Source organism: Cloeon dipterum, chromosome 4 (assembly GCF_949628265.1).
Source record: "Cloeon dipterum chromosome 4, ieCloDipt1.1, whole genome shotgun sequence".
Taxonomy (NCBI): domain Eukaryota; kingdom Metazoa; phylum Arthropoda; class Insecta; order Ephemeroptera; family Baetidae; genus Cloeon; species Cloeon dipterum.
In genome coordinates, this window is record NC_088789.1 from 17,744,556 (window position 1) to 17,765,923 (window position 21,368).

Consider the following 21,368-nt stretch of genomic DNA (forward strand, 5'->3'; position numbering starts at 1 on the left):
ACAATAGAAAATACGTCCGCCGGCCAATCAGAACGTCTGGGATCCTGCGCCGTGCGAAAATAGATCGCTTTTCAGCGGCGCTTAACTCACTGTCCGCTCATAATGCAGTATACACTTTTTAGGAAAGGAAACTTATGTTTTTAAACTAATGTCTGGTCGAAATAAATTTTTTAAAGCCAATAGTGCGCTTCCTTTGTTAATGCTCCTATTTTTATTAAAGCTCTAAAAAATTCCACGTCATTGAGGATTTCATTTTATTAGTGGACTGCCAGCCAACATGAGCAACCCAATATGCCACAAATTGGGGGAGTCGTTTGGCATTGAGAGTAAAATTTCCAGCTTAGGTTCTAACCTTTGAAGCCACTATCCTCCTTAGAATATTCTGAGGAAGCGGGGGTACAATCACTCATTAGCCTCCGTATTCAGCGGCAAAAGGGCCCTCAAATTATTATTATCCGCATTATGAATAGAACCTTGCAAAAGGGCGGGTAGGCGGGCACAATTCATTTATTAGAATACCTCCGGTGCTATGGTTGGCTGGACGGCTGCGCGTAAATAAACACAATTACGCGCACAAAAGGCCCTCAAAAAATAATTGGAGAGAGTTTGAATGGCTAATATCAGTGGTGCGCGCACGTCATTATCGTGTGCATGCCGCGTGGCAAGAACTAGGGACGATCATGGTAATGGCGTCCGACGTGCGCTATTATCCTCGCGGTCAAATGGGCATACTTGAAAGTGTGCCAAAGAGGGAACAGCGTCCGCTCCATTGTCAGCCCGTTCGCAAAATAGACAAGTGCAGCACGATAGCAGAAAGCAAAACACATTATTTATAATACGGATTCCGCATGCCTACCTCCGCACCGTTGTTTTTGTATCTGCTCAACTCTAGATATCGTATCGATTTGCGCGTCGTTAAAGTGTAATCAACGATTTCTCTCGAAAATTGTTTCAGAATGAGAAAATTCGTTAAAAATAATTTTAATGAGGTTTAGAGTAAAATTACCAAGGGGAGCCGATAGTTATGGTATTTTTTTGGTTCCATTCTATGGCGTTTGATAAAAGATGACAAGTTTTGCCAAAGGAATGGAAGTTGCCGTGTTTTATGGTTTGCCAGGTCCACGCCAAATTTCAAACTGCTATAATATCTTGGAAGGTGGTAGGAATCAATATCTTTACAATTTGGAATCTGTTCAGCGATTGAGACAAACCGAATGATAAATGAAGCAAATTATTATTTATGATTTTTCCAAAACAGACAAGTGTTCTGGAAAAATCGCAAGCAGAAATGATACGGCATGTAGCTGAGAAATGTTGTTTTAGATTATTCATAACACAATGGCTTTATTTTAGCTATTTTAAAATTACCTTGGTAAATTTTGAAAACGTGCTTCCCGGAATTTTCTTCAGAATATGATTAATACAAAAGTTTTTTCGGATTATTCATTCACTCATTTTTCGGATTAATAGGTGCGCTATTCTTGTTACATTTTGTAAATAATATGTGCTTAAAATACATTTTTTTAGACTCATTGGATGCTAATATCCCAGGAGATGGTCAATGATCAATGATACTATATGAGAAAAATTTTGCTTCATAGCATAATACTTTTAGTAAAAGGAACTGATTTTTGTATTATACTTTACATTTTATCAAGTGAAAACGCACTAGCTGCCGCCATCTTTCCATTCTGCTTTTGCCAAAAACTTGCTTTAAACCCCTGCCTACATACAGTTTGTTTGGAAAATATCTGTAAGCAACCAAAAGTGTGTCTTCTTAATGTAATAGAAAAAAGAACGCACAGCTTTCACCTAGTGTCAGTCTACGAATGGTATCGATTTGCATGTCGTTTTGTTATTATCCTGCGCGAGTATATTCCATCTCCTCGTTCCATTATATTGGATCGGTTTCAATTTCGTTATTTTTGTGTGCGAACTTGGCGAGCGTGCAGAAAAGAAAGGCGGCAGCGGCGCGGGTGGATGTCGGCCCGAGAGAAAATTGGCCAAATAAATTTCCCGCTTCGCTTTGTTTGTGTGTTTGTGTCGACGCTCTACACTACCTATACCTGCCGACGAGAGATATAAAAAACGCGCTGAAAAGGCTGGAAACCGATAGCAAGTATAAGGTGCCCGGGCATGCTATCTGCGCCGCTGGTTCGATGTGAAATACGTGCGAGTGCGAATTTGTTTATTGCGAACGAGCAAAACCCACAATCCCAGAGAAATTGGAGAAAACAACGTTAGAAATATTGCACGACAGGCGAATTCGAAACTGAAAATATTGCTAACGCTTTAATTTGAAACGTGTACGGCCTCCGAATGTAAATAATATTTACCAAGCGTTTTCGGTTTTTGATGAATTGGAAAATTAAATACAGCAGTTTTGAATATTAATGGATGCTAATTGGGCATAAATTTCAAAGTAAAACAAGCAAAAATCGATAACCAGTATTTCTTGATATTTATTGGGTGTTTGGATGTTTAGTGATATAATTATTTTAAATAAAATATTTCAAAAATTGATAAAGTTCTTCTTTTTAGTTTCACGGGTTTTTCATAATTTTTTGAGACTTTTATATGGAACGGGAAACTTAAGTTTTCATAAATTAGGACGTGTAATGATCTCCTTTTACATATTTTACATACATCAAATTATTTCATCAGCAGTTTGTTATACCCTTGAATATGCCAGCTGCCAATTCACATGTACTCGTTTTTATGAAACTAGGTGAAGAGCGTTGTGCAAAGTCAAGGGTGCTGCTGGGCGCTTGGGAGGTCATAAAAATTTGAATAAAAAGGGGCAGCTTTGCCACCCCCGGTGCTGCCTAATCAACACATGCATGCACCTCTGCTCCAGGCGCACAACAAACTCTTCAGGAGCAGGCATGAGTGTGTGCGCTCGCGATAAAAATAACAATGTTTGCATACTAATTAAGCGAGCGAGAGGAGAAGAGAGAGAGAGAGAGAGAGAGAGAGAGAGACCTCATGCATATTTGCGGTTCTTAATACACCTTGAAGGAGGCGCGCGGAAGGCGAGATGTGTGGTTCTTGTTATGCTACCGCAGGCTCACATTGCGGCCCCGCATAATTTATTGTGGTCACTTGCAGCACAAGGGCCGGCCGCCTTAATAATACACGCACGAGCTTCTTCAGCCCGCACGCCACCTGCTCTCCTTTTGCACTCTTTCGCTCGCACAGCAAACTTCGCTAATTAACTTTGGAAACGAGAAGGTGCGGCCGAACAGCTCGTTTTCCGTCCAATTCGCGTCACGTCGAGACTTTTTTTTTAGTTTTTGACGATTTTTATAGACTGAGTAATGTTGTGAAAACGTCAAACTTTACAGTTTTCCCGCATTTTGTGCCACGCCTTCTTTTATAAATTATCAGGATAACCGCTTCCCCGTTTAAAAATTCCCGCAAAGCTACGCTCACTACCAGTGGTCACTATATTCACAGAGAATACAAGGTGTTATCAAGGCGATATCGAAAATTGAAAATTTACAAAAAAAAGCCCTTTTTATTATGGTCAACTCGTGGAAATCGATTATTTATTATTAAAAGTGGAAAAAACAAGCAAATATTACACTTGATGCAATTTTGGCAAAATAATCAAAATGTATAATAGCTTTTAGAAACCGATTACAAAATGCTCTGATAATTTTCAATTTATTTATTTTCCAGCGTATTTTATTCTCAAAAAATAAACGAAAATATTAGTTCTACAGAACGCGGAATCATCTTCAGATGGGGTTCAAATTCCTGCACCCTCGTTTCAGGGAGTATGATTGATAAAAAGTGTCGGTGACACGAAACGAGCCATAACGGGATTTCCATAAAAGTCGCGGGTGAAACTAATTTAGTACCCCTGTTCGCCTTGACAGCGTCATCAAGTGCGTGCGCGGGATGATTTGCTCTGCCCCGCAGCAGCATCCATAGATTTTTATCGGCGAGCAGAATGGATTTTTACAGCATTTATTAACGGTTGGCGCGATATATCTCTGCTCGACTCATAACGAGGCCGCAATTTTTACGGTCTGACAACATGCAGTTGAGCAGTTTGGAGCGCTAAATCTGTTTAGAGCGGCCAGATAAACTCACGCACGCGCCTTTCCTTCTTTTTATGGATTGCGTTCAGTGTAGTTTCGTGTGTTGGCATGCGGTGCACACACACACACTCAGGCAGTTCGCGCACTTGAAATAAAAATAAAGCGAGCCTGCTCTTCATAAAGGCAACGATGAGGATTTACTTTTTGCCTTTTGAAATATGAGCATTACGCACTTAGTTGCACGCGCGCGCCACCCAACCAGCCAGCCAGCCAGCTAGCGTAATCCCGGCAGAAACCTTTTTCCCTTTTTTCCTCCTCTTTGTTTGTAAGTTGAGAATTTGGCCGGCGGTGCTCTAGCAACGAGCGTCTTGAGCGTCTTTTTCGCCCCCGTAATAAATACAACAAAGCGGCGAAAGACGTCGGTCGGCGCGCGCGCGCGAGCTAGCGAGAGAGCGAGCGGTTCATGAAATATTATAACGTCTCGAAAAGTGGCTATTTCCCGCCGGCTGAGATTTATCGTGTTTGTTGGTCCACGACAGCAGTTTGGCCGCCGCCGGAAAGTTTTGACCGAAAGTCGACCGCCCTTTTTGCACTTTGTGCTCGTTTAATTTTGTTTTCGCCCGCTAGACGTTGGCAAATTGGACCCCAATTTACTCGTTCGTCCCAACTGAAGAGCAATGTTGGTGTTGCCAATTCGGCAAATATTCTTCGAGCAATTGATTGACATTGAATACTAGCGAGGAGCTTATGCTGTATGAGAAAATTTCGCAACAAATTTTGTTAGGTCCAATCTTCATAAGAAAATTCGTTCTACACATTTACAATCCAAACACTGTAAAACTCATCTCGTCCAGTGGAAATACTTTCCAGTTGACCTCAAAGAGGTCGGTGAAAGGTCCAAGGAGATTTTTGGCAGTAATGAATGGTTTTGAATTACAAATTTAATGCTAAAAGTGACTGAAAAGTCTTAAAATTTTGTCACTTGGTGAATCAAAGTAAATCAAACGATATTGGCCCGTGTCTAACCATAATTTTAAACAAAGTCAAGTTAATGATCCTCATTAATAATAAATCGACATCTCTCAATGTGGTCATCAGCGTAACCGATGGAAGTGGCAGGCCAATGGCAATTGGCAATTGCCTCTCAGTAATTGCCCTCGGAGCTGTTAGCTAATTGCATAAAAAATCGTTTGCAACCACACCGGCTGATGCATTCAATTACGGCAAAGGTTAAACGCTTTCTGCTCTCGTCGGCCGAAAATGCAAACTACCGATTAGACAGGCCTGCAGGCGAGAGACGGGCTAATAATCCCCCGACGCTAATAATTCACGGGGCGAATTGCTCGCCGCGAGAGCGTCAATTAGCATCTTCTCGTTACGCGGGAGGTGAAAAGTCAGTCGACGAGGCAAGATTGAATATTCTTCTCCCCCGCGCAATAATCAGCCGTGATAATGTTTGTCTATTAGCATTATCAGAAGGGGGTTGATTCCGCATCTGAGTCGGGGGTTGAAAATGACGCCCTTAATTACCGGGCCAGCTCTCGGGCCGGCAATTGCAGCTGCTGACGCCGCATCCTCGCGCTCAAGTGCGGACAACTACCCAGCCGCCCTCGCTCTTTTTCACCCCTTGCCAGGGTGGAAATATATTCGTACGTACGTGTGCGTGTGGGTTTATATATATAAAAATGCCAGCCATTCGGACCGGAATCATCATCGCGCGCATTCATCATTTCTTCCGTGCCACTGCAGACGAGCTTTTCTGCCGATTTGCCTCCTGCTGCGCGCGGAAAAATTCCGGCCAAACGCGTTCTCCGAGTGGAAAAGTGGCTTCCCAAGTGTTGCTCCCGCCGGGCACGGGCATGGGCATGGGCACACACACACTCTCTCACGCTGTTTGCCAAATGCAGAGCACCGTGAACGCAGTGCCGCGCGCGCGATGCCATTGTGCGCGTCATATTTTCCTTCATTTTTTATCGTCTCGCTGCACAAAGAATATTTACCACCGAAATTTTGGCACAGACTTGTGTTTAAAACTCCTTTCTTTTGGTTTTTCTGCTTCAGTTCATATAAAACGCGAAAAGTTGAATGAAATTTAATGATATACAGTTCTAAAAAATGTTAAAATAAAATTTGGCTGGTTGCTGACATTTTTCCATTTTATATAGTCAATCAAATAAAAAAAATATACCAGATTTTTCTAAAATGATAAACGCATTTTATAGATTAATTTTTACTATTTCAAAAATTTTCATCATTAGAATTATCGAATTTTCCAGCAATCAATTTTTTTCAGAAAGAAATAATACCTGCCTACAAGAAATTCACGATGAACACGAAAAATGGCAACTTCTCATTTTTCCAGAATATGTCGTTTTTTGCTCTATACTTAATTTTCTCTGAGCGTCACAAATAACTTTTGATCAACTTGTCTCATTAAATAATATCTACAAACCAAAATAATCACCTAATTTATAAATATATCTTTCAATTTTCCATTCAAGATACTATATACGTAAACTAAATTTACCACCAACTCAGTTTCCTTGTTAGTGAGAATATCTTGAATACGAACAGCGGTTACATCCGTTACACATACAATCTGGATGAAGCTCTCAACGTTTTAAAATCGCTTGAAGATTTCCTTGAAGCGAAATTCACTGCTCTTTTCCGTGCTCCACTGGCAATTGAGACTCTCACAGAGCTGGCAATTAAAATGAGAGTGTGCAATTTGCCATTTACATGCATTCGCAGCACAAATTACACGATCACGGAAAGCGCAACGAATGCAGCTGCCAACGAGCTCATTACGGAGTCCATTCTCGGCGCGCAAGAAGATCGCAATTACTCTGCCACTCTCAGGAATGGTGTCTGCGCTCTGTTGTTGTGCAAGACGCTGCTGCTGGTGGCTGCATTGATAAGAGCCGACGTCGACAATTGCAATCAAAATAATCGGCTGCATTTCGCATGAGTGCAATGCGCTGAGAGTGATTCTGTTTGTAGGCGAGTTTCTGAGCTAGAGCAAACTTGATAGTTTATTAACGTGCATGCACAGGTTGCCTCTTTCTGATCCCCCTTTTGCACTGAATAAACAGAAACCGCTAACTTCTGCCTCCACTAATTTGTCACGGGTCGAGCTAGCTTTGTGCAGCGAACTGGCTTTTTGCCTCAGCCACATGACATTCAAGTGGCGTGGCGCAATATATGTGGGAGACAACCACAAGAATGCAGAAGCTCATCGACACGTAAGCAAATTTCAGACAACAGGCCGTTTTTGTCAAATTTGGACATCATTAAACGCAGAACACTGTTTTTGTCAACTTTGTGGAACGTTGAGAGGTAACTGGAAAACAATTTTAGATGATGTACAACTTTGCATTCAATGAAAGGCTAAATTTTAGCCTTTGAAATCAATACGACTAGATAGACTAGATACTGAAAACACGCTCATGCTCATTGACGTGTTTTAGAGTAGCACTGGAATCTCTTATTAACAGTGTCAATCGATTTTTGAGAGTTGAATTTGGTTAGAAAGTCGAATCACTTGGTCGAAAAGTGGATAAATCGTGCCGAAAACAGGAATTCAAACATTTAGACTCATCGTCGTTGGTTAAATTATTTTCGGTCCTTTCAATTTTTTGGAGCATTTGCGTTGCTAATTTATAAAAACGCTTTCACAGAGATTGCCATTTTGTACTGCTTTCAAATATTTTGAAAACGGAATACAAAGACGCAAAAAGGCTGGGAGCGCTTTTTATTTTGAAAAGCCTATGAGGCAGGGAGCAATGATTTTCGCACTGTGTGCACCTTAATCCGGGCTAAATCACGCGTGCGCCTGCGTCCGGCACTCCACTTTGAATAATAATCCCGGCTGTGTGAATGGAGTTCCACCTCTCGCATTCGAATTCACAAAGGCTAATGGGATGATACAGAAAATAACTAGAGTGTGAACTATCCTAATGCGATCCAGCCAACAGCAGTAGCACATTACCGGGCTTTGAGCGCGGTTATTATTGTTTAGGCCGGCAGCAACACATGCATTAGAGCCGGCTAATCTGCAATTAAATTGCGCGGCTGGCGTCAGCAATTATTCACAAAAGTTGAACGAGGCCAATAAGGAATCGGACGGACGCGTGTGTGTGTGTTCCGGCTTATCAGGCACATTTCAGGCGTCCATATTTCACGCCCGCCCGCAGGCCAAACCGGTGCTTGATCACTGCCGGCTGAAACGACACACCAAGACGGAGTCAGCCGTTCGGTCGTTTTATCTTGGCCGGACTGCTGCAGATTCCGCCTCGGGGATTATGAAACGCGACTGACTGACTCTTACTAATCAAATGGGACTCTGCGCTGCTGGAAAATTTGATCCGCTGCCCGGCTTTGCATGCTGAGGGGGGTGTCAACCCCTTATTGCACGCACCGTGTATTCCAATATTTTGATCACTCGACTCCCCGCCGGGCAGGATTACCAGTAATTGCGTGTTCACAGTTGTTTTTCACCCGGAAAGAGAGAACGCGCCGAGAGAGCTCTCGATCGTGGTCAAATTTCTGGGGGCTCAGAGTGGATGGGGGAAGTATCCGCCGCGCCGTGTATTGATCCGAAATTCTTTGAATATGTTAAAACAGTCTGACATCTTAACATCAACTTGGCGGTGTAATTTTATCGGTAAAATTGAATTCCGTAAACGGGATGACTCAATCTGCGACACAAAAGGCTGGTAAGTGATTTGCCACCCTGCAGCGCCCCATCTTTCCCGGCTGGGCTGCATCCTGCTCTCGATGCAGATGGAGGAGGCGTGCTGGCTGCTTTTTGCGGGTCGGCGCACGAAAAATCGAAAAAATTACCCACGATTATCACGGTTCAGCAGCGCCCGCCACTCGCCTCTCCAGCTTTTCTCGACGCGACTCTTCATATAAAATACATATTATATATTATGTACGTTCGCGCGCTCGGCGAGAGCAGAGCGAGCGAGAGGGTGAATTTGCTTGCCCCCGGGGCGTTTTCTCCAGCTACAGCAGGCCAACAACAAACTTGACTCGTCAACCCCTGCGTATTCATTTTTTCTTACTTTTATTCTCCACTGGTGCGTTCTTTACTAAAATGAAAATTACCGTGACGATGATTCCAAGGTTGTGGAATATAATCAAATGAATTGGAACTAAACTTTTAAATTTCAGGCTCATAATTGCTTTGAGTGCCTTGAAAAATTAAACGCATTTTGAAAATGGATTATTTCTGCAAATGCAGTAAATCGATCATTTAATCAGAATTTTAGCCGAGAATTTCAGTTAAGAAGTTTACGATTTTCCTGGGCTTCCCGTCTTCTTTTTTTATCTTTCCGGGGAAACACGCCTTTTTTCGAAATACACGCGACTTAAGCCCTCTTCCCTGTTCACATCGTCATCTTTGGATTTTGGGACATATTTAGACATTCCAGGACAACTATATTCCTCAACCCTGCGTTGATAACCACGCAACGAGTTGGAACGACTCAGCGGCGGCGGCTTCTGCGTGTTTTTCTCTCTCCGTGGGCCGATGCAGTGATTTTCATAAAAGATGACGCTTTCCCACTTTAGATTATTAAATACACGAGTGAGTCTTAAACAAAGTCTGCGTTGAAATTGGGCTTGTTAAATTTTCAGCCCTTTTTGTGTATATATACCTCGTACAAAACACCGCAGCACCAGCAGCAGTTCCAAAATACTCCAATCTGGAGATTCGATGAGAGATAAATTATCGGCGGGCGGCCGCGCGCGCGGTCGGCGCTTAAAAAGTTAGCCGTGAAATATGCGCGCGTAATTTACGACGTAAAAAGTATCGGCTGGCAATAAATTTCCTATTTTGTTTCCAACTTTTGCCCGCGCTCACCATATTTCTCGGGCAAATTTATGCAATAAATATAAAATGTAGATCTGCGAGCGAGTGATACACGTGCGCGCATCTCTCGCCTCACCTCATCTCGCTAAAAGATACACAACTCTGCAGTGAAAACTCTCTCCACGACACGCAAATAAATTTTGAGCCACCCGCGCATAAAGTACGGAGATTGAAATCTTGAACGCAAATTTTTTCAAAAGCTTCCTTTTCCATAATATAAGCTACTCCAACTGAAGTACTGTAAAAAAGACGTCATTAAAAACCGTGGATGTTGACCTTTCGAGTTATATAATATAACATTTTGACGTAAAGAAGATAAATCCTTTCTAGAGTTAAGAAATGAAAGGAATTTTTAAAACATGCTTGTAAGTTGGCTCATGTCATGCGTGAACTTGTGGGTATCCTATGTTGTGTCCGATAAATAACTCTTCAAAACTCGAACAAAAAAAATCGATTTTTTTACTTTTTCGTTTTTTGTAAATGGTTAGGGGGTTATAACCCCCACCCTTCAACCCCCAGCTCTTATTTTCATAGAAAGAATGCACCACAAAGCATATGCTTCTTCAGGGCGAAAAATTACTTTAAATTACCCTTTATGTTAACTTTAAATTACTACCAAATGTTCAGTTTTTCTTATATTTATTTACAGTTTTTCTTACATTAAATGCAACAATATACAAAGATTCCACCTTTTTGAATGATTGTACTTTTTCAAGGTGGTTGAAATATAGTAAGCACACCCAGATCCTTCAGCTGGTCAGGGGAGGTTGAGACTAGTCTAACGGTAATGTTGGTATTATTATTATTTGCAATTCTGATGGTTTGAACCCGAGATTTGGAGTTAAAAATATGAAAAATTCGAAAATAGTTTTTTTTAAAGGTTTTTATTCAAAAGAAAAACCACATTGAAATTTTCGAAAACGTTCAAATACGTCATGGGACAACTTTTATGCACATTTATAATATTTTAATTAGAAAACAAGATTTACAATAGTGGCGTTTGACCTTTACCTCTGACATCAAATTTCGTGTTAGTTCAAAGTTCGAACGGGCTTAACGAAAGTAATCTAACGTATTTTGAAATTGCCCATTTACCTAATTTTGACATTGTGCTGGATTTTCTATAATGGATTGAGGAAAGTTCAGCCAGATAGAAGGATTAATTAGAGAATTCCATTTTATTTAGTATTCCTTTTCCTTATTTGGGAGGAAAACAAGGCCGCTCATTACAAATTTCAACGGTAGCCTCGTTTCGTACTTAATTACAAGTAGCCCTGCGCAGCATAAATCTCCTCTTGAATAGAGACGAAATGAAATTCCACGCGTGAAGAGCGTAACTTGAAATTCTTAAACCTGAAGGGCTGCCGGGCCGTGGGTCAAGTGTGGCTCGGAGATCTTTTCACGAAATAACGAGAAAATCCTCGCTCTCGCGACAACCGCACGCAGCACACACTCGGAATTAAAAAAAGTGTCTCTGCATTCCACGTTTTTCCCGGCGTAATATCTCTTGAATAAAACTCCCCGAAGAGCGAGCGAGACGGGGTGAATGGCCCAGGAAGCATACCCACCGTGGCGTCGTGAGTGTGTATGTGCACAACTCTTCATAAAAACGCTCAAGTGCTGCTCTCGCGAGCGACTCACAGCAGCTAATTGTGCACGGCTTGATTGCCCACCAACTAAAACCCACCCCCGGGGGTGCAGACACGGGCTCTCGGGGGTGTGTATGCGCGCACAATAATCATCCCCCGAGCAGCGGCTGCTCGTCTCGCGATGACTCGTCTGCGTAAATACACCTCTTGTGCGAGATTTTCTTTTCGCCCGCGCGCGACACGACGACGACCGGTTCTATTCAAGCAAAAATGACTCGCGACCCGGACGCGATGAATGCGCGCTGGATTCTGCGAAAACGCTGCTATTGCTGCTTCCCATCACGTTAATTGGCTCTGCATTGTGCCTCGCCAAGATTGCGCCCTCTAAATTGTACACCATTTGTTTGGAGAAAATACAACGCTGTATAGAGGGCGAAATCTAAATTATTTCGATTGGTCTTGTGCTTGTTTGAGCTAGATAAATATTTTTTAGAGTAGAAAAATAGTTTATGCTGGATATTTTTAAAACTATCTAAATTTCCCGGGAGTTAAATTAAACACGGTGAATTTTTGTCGCCTTTTTAAAAAAAAAATGACTATAATAAAAGGCATAATTTGCAACGGTGACTGTTCTGCAGATCCATTTTCACGCTTCTCACACGCACGGAAGCGTCTTGCCCAGTGCGTGTGTTATTAATGAGTCAATTTGCGATATGCCCTGTTGGTTCTCTTTCGCTCATTTGTCATTCCAATTAGTTTACATACTGGCGCAGCGAAACGGGCTAAACACGGCTGCGCACATGTTTAATTGCCTGTCGGAAGCACAGAGCGAGCACAAGTCGCGCTCAACAACCACAAATCTACATCTTTCGCGAAAGGGAATTGGTCAATCAATTATATTTATCAAGATTCTTAGTTGAAATGTTAACACTCAAGGTTGGTTGTACTGCATTATGAATAAAACGGACTTTCTCCGGCAAGTTTCAGCTTCATAGTAGCGCTTATTTCAAGAAGAAGCACCATTTTGACTGTTTTAATTTTCAATAAAATAATAAAGAAAAACGCTAATTCCAGATTTTGGTGGTTATAACCTATTTTTTTGCGCTAATGGTCATTCCAAAACTTAAAAGTTTTCAAAAACAATAAAATATAAAAAAATTTTGTTTGAAAGATTTTTTAATTCCCATTGAAAAGCGTGACCAAGGATGATTAATATTTGTATAAATAATATCATTTTGAGGTACTCACCGTCCAGAGTACTCTCCCTCTGCTCTGGCGATTTTGGCAGCTTCGCTGAAGACGAATATTCGAGATGAACCACGATACCACTTGATCGAATGCAGCTCGCCGCACTTTTCTGTGTCAATTTCGCACGGCAGCAACATTGTGTCTCCAACCAGTCCGGCGATGTCTGCTTGAGTGTTCAGGCCTGCAACAAAATTCAATCTTCTTAGGAAGGCAAAAACGTGTGCTGTTAATTAGCTGAACGGCTTTATTAGCCATAATTAATGCACCGGAAAGCACTTGGGTGGTGCGGAGCAAGTCTTGAAAAGCCCTTGAGCGCCGTCGGTGCTCTTGTAAGCAATAATAATTCTAAAAAAACAAGAGTGCCAGAGTCGCGAGGTGAAAACAAAAGGGGTGGTTTCGAAATTATGCTTTGGGTTTTGTGAATTGAAGAAGCACACTGCAGTCGAGAGCAAATTGCGCGGCGCTTCAAAGGGAGAGAAAAAAGGGCCACTAAAACACGTCGGGGCGCGCGTTCTTGCGCTTTTTACAAAAGCAGGTGACGCTGGAATTATCTCTGCTCATTCTCCGCCGCACGTCTAATGTGTTTTTGAGTGGCTTGTTTCAGCCTGATGCCTTTCCTCTGCCTTTTTTCCTGATTTCACAAGGACAAAAAACAGTTTCATGATAACGCCAGCACGTCTTGGTTTGCCTTAAGAGCAACAAAGTATTTTTGCGATTTTGTAACATCTTTTGCTCTATAAAATATTTAAAAATTGATAAAAGGTCGGAATATATTTTTAAGTGTTTTTAAAAGGGCTGTTGGAAATTTCCTTCTTTTTCACAATTTCTTGTTAAACGCGAATAAAAATTGGAACATATTTTTTTAATTTAAAAATCAAGAAAATTTTCCTCCAACTAAAATCCTTGGGAAACGTATCATATTTAATTTAGCGACTTTACGGACGTAAAAATTGACCATAATTTCTGTGTTTCAGGCCAACACATGAGTTTTTAAGCGTTTTGATGCTTTGTTAACATCTATTTTTGTCGATTTTCTGCTGCGAAACAAGTAACTCCGATAATTTATTTAGGATTTTAGATTAAAATCTAGGTAAAAAGTTAAAACTGTACGATTTACCCGCGCTTTTCTACATGAGCCATGTCTTCTTTTCTTAATTTTCCTGGAAACTACGCCCCCTTTTGAAAATTCCCGCAAATATCAAGTAAATCAAACTTTAGATATTACGATTTCACGTACTTACGCTCTCTTCTAGTTGATACGTGGGAAACCCTGCTTAATAATTGCGTGAACCTTGATGTTAAATCAAAATATTCAGGATAAAATATTGCCTTGTTTTACCACTAAGCCTTTTAATATTGATTTCTTGTTTCCTGCGTCAGAACTTTTTTGTTTGCAGCGCGTCAGCAGTTGAGTAATTTTCGGCGTAGATCTGATTTGGCAAAATTAATTAAAACACGCCAGGAGCAGTCTCGGGCGGGCTCGGGCAGGCCAGTCGTGTAACAAGAAAATTACAAACATGTTTGCTTTTAATCAAAACTTTTTTTTCGCGGTGGCGTACCTCACCTTGATTTCCATAATTAAAACCGAGTAATTGCACTCGAGTTGAAAGGCAGCAATCGAATCGGTGGGCAGCAAATTATTCCCCGAGCGGAAGGCGTAATTGATTGGCTTTTGTGGCGAGCGGCAACATCGCTATTTATTTTGTTTTGCCCGGATTGTGCTCTGTGTTTTGTTTGTTTGCTCCGGCGGTGGTGGCGGCGGTGGCGAAACAACTTTGCAGCAGCACTTTCATTTTTCCGCCGAGGGGCTCTTGGCTTTCTGCGTTATCATTTTCTTGTTTTTCCGCCTCAAAGGGTTGATTAGTGTGACGTCAGCGAGAAAAAGTGCGAAAACTTTGTTTTGTCGTCTCGAGGGAGCGGCGCGAAAATGCAATTACAATTAACTCGTTTCGTTTGATTGAGTTAGCCGCGAGAGGATGTGTTGGTGCTGCGCGTGTGTGCGTGGAATTAACAAAAGACGCCGAACTGCACGCGAGCGAAATAAGTAAATAAATCATCCGACACCCCGGCACTGCGAAATTCCGCTCGCTCTCATTAATTATTCCGGCGAATAAGTGATGTTTTCAGCCTGAGGGCTCTATTTAACCAGGCTATTGTTCCCTTTGACGCCAAATCTGGTCCATTGTCGAAATGATTTATTTTGTGTCACTTGTTTTACAGATTCAACGCCGGCCTTTTTGGCTGTCGCGCCAAATAATCAAACCCTTATATCCAGCGGGGAATGACACAGGCACTAGTCGACTCATAAATTAACTGGACAATGGGGAAGAAATTCATAATTTCGACAAACACCTCCGCACAAAGAGAAATTAACCTTCCTCTTCCCTCAATTTATCCAATGGAGATAATTTGATTCAGCTGTGCTTTTTAACGAGATTTCATTTTGGATTTAGCAATGCAAATATGACCGTCACCAGAGTGAACCGTTTTAGCTAGCTCGCAGTATGTATTTATGGTATTTATAAATAAAATTCACAATTTCCCTCCCTTGCCAACTAACTTTACGCATTTCGAGAAGTTTCCCCTTTTCAAAATTTTAGTATTCACACCTCCGTTCTGGAAAATCGGAAAATATGTGCTGCGCCCTTCAGAAGACGTTTTCAATATATGTAAATCGTAACCGCATTAACATTTTCATTCGTGGAAGAATTCACTGGAATGGCTTGACACTCCCGTCAACCCAAAAAATCATTAAATTGGAAAATGCTTAGAAATTGCATTTCTGTATCCACCGTTGAGATAAATTGTAGAATAGTTTTTTATCTAAAAAGCTACTCGAGGAATGTTCCAGTGCAGTAATGAAAGCGGACATTTTATTTTCTTTCCATTTTATTTGCGGAAAAAGTCAACTAGTTTTGGCTTAACAACTGAAGCCCTATTTCATGAAAGATGTTTTCTCTCCTGAGAGTAAAATATAAATATTATATTATATATCATGAAAGCCCCATGAACTAGGGCTTCGGTTGTTAAGCCAAAACTAGTTAGAGATAGTAAATTGACGTTCTTAGCAAAGAGGAAATATACTAGGTTCATTTTTCATTATACTATACTGGAAAAAGGGTTTTTTAAAGTTTCGTTGCAGTAGTTGCTTCCTTTTATTTAAATGACGTGTTTTGTAGGAAATTTTCAGGCTTATTGTCATAATTTTTTTATTTTGTAACCAGTGACTCAATTATCGCTTTATTTGAAAAATAAGCAATTGCTGAAAAATTTTTTGAACCTTTAGAAACCGATTGTTTTTCTCTAAATCAATATTTTTTGTAACATGTTTCATTTTTACGTTGCAAACCCATGAATATATGAATCACCAAAAATAGTATGGATGAAAACTTTTGCTGGGTGTGTCAATGAAATGTCAAAAGGGAAAAAAGTTTGTCATGATATATATTTAAAAAAAAAACTGGAATTTCCATTAAACTTTTTCCATCCCGTTTAGTTTAATTCGCATTGCCGCAGTCAAATTCGTTCGTGCCAGCAGCGAAAGTTTTAAAGCAAGTGGCACCGTTTGTTACGACGAGAGGGTGTGCAAAAAATCCGCAGTCAGCAGCTCTCGACGAAATCATTTCCTGCAGCCGTGGAAATTCTCCATGCGTGCTGATAACAATGCCGCCCCGAGAACGAACGAAAGGAAAAATTTTGCATCCCCATCTGCGGGGGTCGCGGCTGAAATAAACGAAATTACTGGCGCGTGTCATGTTTTCCGTACATAAAAAATGCGGATCGACTTTTGCGGCTGAAAGACATAAATTTCATATTTCACGTGGCACGCTCTGTTGGGCAGCCGGTTTATTTTTTCTCCGAGAAACAGGTCATTGCTGCACCATTCGGCCTGTGGGCGACAAGTTTAGCATAAATTTGATGTCAGTATAAAAGGCCTCACCTAAACTATAAATAAATAGCTGGAAAGTCGAACGAAATGCTCCCCGGCGGCTGTAACGCACCACCACCTCAAAATAGGAAAAATCTCTGAGGTTATATAGGACGTCATGCAACCACAAAGAGAAAAAAATCCGAATGAAAATATGATTTTTATGTGTTTGGCTGGAAAATAATCAATTATGCTAGTTCGCCAAGGGAAAAATTTATTCCTACACATGTTTTAGTAATAGTAGAAAAATGTTTTATATTAATTATTTCTGAAGAAATCATTCAGTTGATATTTCTGTCAGAAGGTTGCCTAAAAATCTCTTAATAATTTAAAATTGTACAATTTTCCCGCGCTTTACAGCAAGTGCCACACCTTCTTACTTAACTTTCTGGAAAATCACGCCCCCATACAGAAATTCCCGGGAGTTACGCCATGTTCTAGTACACAGAGGAATACACTACTTGTTTCCAACAAAAAACTTGTAAAATTTCCCTAAAATTCAATATTTAAATAACGGTTAACCTCGGTACATATAATATTGATTGTAATATCGTCAGGTAAAACCCTGACACTCGTGGATATCGTATATTTTATATTTTTAAATATAAAATGAACAAGTGTCTTTTCCATGTAAGTATACTTGAAAAAATAAAGTATATTCCGAAAATTCTTAACGTTTACAAATCGATAATTTTGTTGTTGTTTATTCTTCCTCTACATATAATGTTCCGCCGGCTAATTTCTACAAAATCAATTATTATTACAAGGATTATTTTCTAAAAAGTACTAATTATTATACACGTATATACCCTTTTTAAAATTAAATTTTATTTTACTACTATGCATTTCATTAACACTCTGTATAATATTTCCCATGTTCATGTCATTTAAAACCTCGAGTCTTAAAGGTCCTTTCCTTTTTGTAGAAGTCAAGAAATGTACAGAATAATTTATATTAGTGGCTATAAATTCGAAATTTGTTCGCTGCAGACTTGTGATCAGACGCGCAACAAGCATTATTACGAGCTACATTCGGATTACGCGGAAGTTTCGACACTATATCCTGCACCACGCGAACGAACGAACGTAACGGCCACTCCCGAGTGCAAAAGCAGACACACAAGACAAAGGGCAAAAATGCGACGCAGCAGACGCGAAAACGAGTTGGCAAAGTATTGATAAAACTTTCATAATAGATAACCAGCAGCAGCAGCAGCGACGGTGGTGGTGCTCTGACTTTGGAACGTGCAAAGAATAACGCGCTCGCAGCGCCTGAAAAAGTGAATAAAACGCCAAAGTCTATTTATAAAGGCAGCAAAGAGGCGCTCGGCTCGTTTTCATTCTTTTGTAAGGGATACAGTCCATCACTGTCTGCTTTTGAACGCGCAAAACGCGCTCCGCAGCTCCAGGATACACGCGCGTTTGCCAAGTGGAAACTTGAAACTGGACTGAAATGGATACGCATACAAAACGCTTGCGTAATTAAAGTTTTTGACCAGGAAACGGCTGCTCCTGTTACAATTTGCCTCCGTCCGATGCTATCACCATTTCAATTTACATTTGGAGCCAATTAACTGTAACATTTTGAACTGGTTTTTCAATTAAGGAAATTGCTGTTTGTTTATAGTATACCAGCAGCATTTGATTTTACACGTTGATTAATCAAGTTGCAAAGAATGTGAAGAGAACAAAAATTTAAAAATCAGTTTCAAAACAACAAGGGGTATTAAATTAAAATTAATTTTATTTTTAAAAAATATGATTTTTATCTACCGATATCAGTTTATGTTTCACTCCATTAGGACCTAAAATTTTGAAAAGGTAAAAAATGTAGCAGTGTTTGTCATTCGCTTGAGAAAAAATAAATTTGGAGCCCATTCGCAAATTTACAACCGTCTAAATAATAGAAAGCCGGCGGACGCGTGGGAATTTGAAAGCGAAAAACAGCCGCCGACTCCTCAATATAACCGCGGCCGCGGCGAAATTTCCTGCTGCGCTCTGGAAAAGACCTTTCTTTCTTTCTTCTCCGAAATGAAAAATACGAGGTGGGTGGAGTTACAAAGAGTTGAAAATTACGATCCGGACCCTATCTCGCGTTTCACTCGGCTTTAATGCAAGGAAGCAGCCTATTTTCTTGTTTGCGCACCAGGGGAAAAGAGGTGGAAAAGGAGGAGTAAGAAGAAAAAGGAAGAAGCCAAGGCCCTTTCTTAATCGTATTTTCCTGCACTCGTATAAACATTTCATGTGCTCGAGAGAGAGAAAGCAATTTTAACTCTCTCTCGCCCGCTGGCTGGTCCGCCCGACGCGTTTTCTACCTCAAATCTTTCCGCGCCGCCTATATTGCTGCACTTGCCTGCAAAATTATTAGCCTATTCCAATAACCTTTCCCCCGACGTGAATCATGCGTTTTGCTCTGCTAGCGCCGCAAATGGGACGCCGGGAAAAGAGTAAGTTGAAAAGAGTTTCCCCGTGTTGGATACATTTATTTGGGGTTTGTTTGTTCGCATCGGCCCTCCATGAAAATAAATACAATAATTTCAAGTGCGAAAATTTTAAATAATTTGGCTTTCAAATTTGCCGGCAATTTAAATACATTTCTCTTTGATTTCTCTAGTGTTAATGGGGATAAGAACATTAAAATTTATGCCAAAAGGTGCCTATTGGATTGAGAGCAACTTTAATGTTTGCAATTTATTTGAGAATTTTTGCAATTCTTAAATATATGATTAAACTGTGAATAATTCAAAAGTGGTCTCTTTTTTTTCAAAGTACAGGGTGAAATATGGCCCTAAGTGTGTCTTGTCTAACATGGCTAGATTTTTTTCAGGATGGGGAAGCTTTTAGTTTTCGAGACACGGGAAGTTCAAATGACGAAAAACTGGAATTTTTTACTTCAGGTGATTAGTGAGAAAATACATATTGCACGATCGGACGAATTTGACCTTTGGAATACGCTGGGGATTACCCCTGAGGTGATACATGACCTGCAGAACAGGCTAGTATTCGCACCCTGGCGTCAGTGTACCCTCCAACGATCATTATCATTTGAATTTGTTGTAGTTTGAATAGTTTGGCCACTTTAAGGACGTCTAGGCTCGGCATTGGTTCAATCTATACATAAGATTTTCACACCGTTGGATCGGCCAAGTCATCAGCTTTCAGAATATTGTCAAATTGACCCTTTGAAAGTCATCAGGATATTCAGGAACGAGAATGTCACATCAGGGTGATTCCTGAGTGACCTGATGGCTTCTAATGGACCAAATTCTACAGATTCGTTTTTGCAACACTTATTTTCTAAAAGAAAAAAGTATTTTGATTCCCATTCAGATAATATTGAAGCGGATTATCACTTTAAAAATAAAATCCTTTGTGGAAGTTTCTGATTGAAACTAAAAGCTCCGGTTGACATGAAATGTTTAAACTTGAAATCTGCAAATGATAGAGTAACGGTACACCAGGCGTGTAATTTGATGCTGTTGGCGAGAGCGGAAAAATCGTTAAAAAGCAGCAGCTGCCATTGCGAGTATATTTTCCCGCTCAGGGCGTTCTCTCATTTAAAGCGTCATGAGTCGGGTGGAAAAAAAGTGAAAAACGACGACCTGTGTCTGACGCAGAGCGGAGAAATGGCAGCAGGGGGCACAAGAAAAATCATGCAGGTGTGTGTTTTTGCTCGCCTGCCGACGGATCGACAGGTAATAATGTAGACTTTGTCAAGTGGCGTGTTCGCCCGCCGCTTTTCCGATAGCTTTTCGCCCTGTTTCCTCGAATTTCCATTCTCTGCGCCTGCAAATCCTTCAATTCGCAGCTGGATCTCGTTCCGACTCTTTTTAAGTATGGTGCCTCTGCTGATCGAAGGCTTAGCAATTCTCTCGAGGGACACCCACACTGCAAGAAAAGAGGAAACGGATGAGAATGCCCCTTCCGCCCCCAACTTTTTACTTCTCCGCCTGCAGACTGATAAGTTTGCCTTGTTGAATTCAATCTTGTTCATTTGCGTCCAACGTGAGAGAGACTGCTACATTTGGTTTTTGGTTTGCTCTATTCAACGAAGACAAACGAAAGGAGTTATAATAGTGGAGTCTAATAAACTCTCTTCTCCACTCTCAAATGCCTTGTAGAAACGCTTGAATATAATTTTAGATCAATTCCTGAGTGTTAAATTAGATTGGAATGCCGAATTGTTCGATCGACAATTTGAAACAAGCCGAAAATTAAAGGATACGTAAACCAATCGGAAAAGGGAGAAATTCTCTCTGATTGACTAATTCGTGACAGCAGTGCCACAGGGACAGCCAGCGACAAGCAGGTCAACAAGCAGCCAGCCTTTAACCGCTTGCGCTAGCTGTCACTATGGCGCTGCCAACGCTACGTAATAAGCCAATCAGAGAACCGCTTCCCTCTGATTGGTTGCCGGCGTTCTCTTTCAGACCAATACCCGCTAAAGTAACGGTTGTCTCGTTCCCGCTGATTTCTGGTACGTTTTGTCGACTTTCGGACCAAGTGATTCGACTCCCCAACCTAATTCGACACTCAGTAATCGATTGGTACTGTCAAAAATCAAATTGAAGTACTTCTTCAATAAATTAATAAAAAAATCATAATTGTTTCGAAGACTTGAGTTGCAAGTAATTTTTTTAACTCAACCTGTCAGATTAATTTATATCTTTCCTTTAGTTTGA

General features: G+C 40.8%; 1 protein-coding gene across 1 annotated transcript in view; it reads right to left on the reverse strand.

The window, feature by feature from the left end:
* nrm (neuromusculin) overlaps nt 1-21,368 on the reverse strand; it is a 190,094-nt gene that overhangs the window by 92,406 nt on the left and 76,320 nt on the right. Inside the window, exon 2 of the mRNA XM_065491022.1 lies at nt 12,759-12,939. Within this exon, the coding sequence (XP_065347094.1) occupies nt 12,759-12,939 (181 nt within the window). The remainder of the gene's footprint in view (nt 1-12,758; nt 12,940-21,368) is intronic.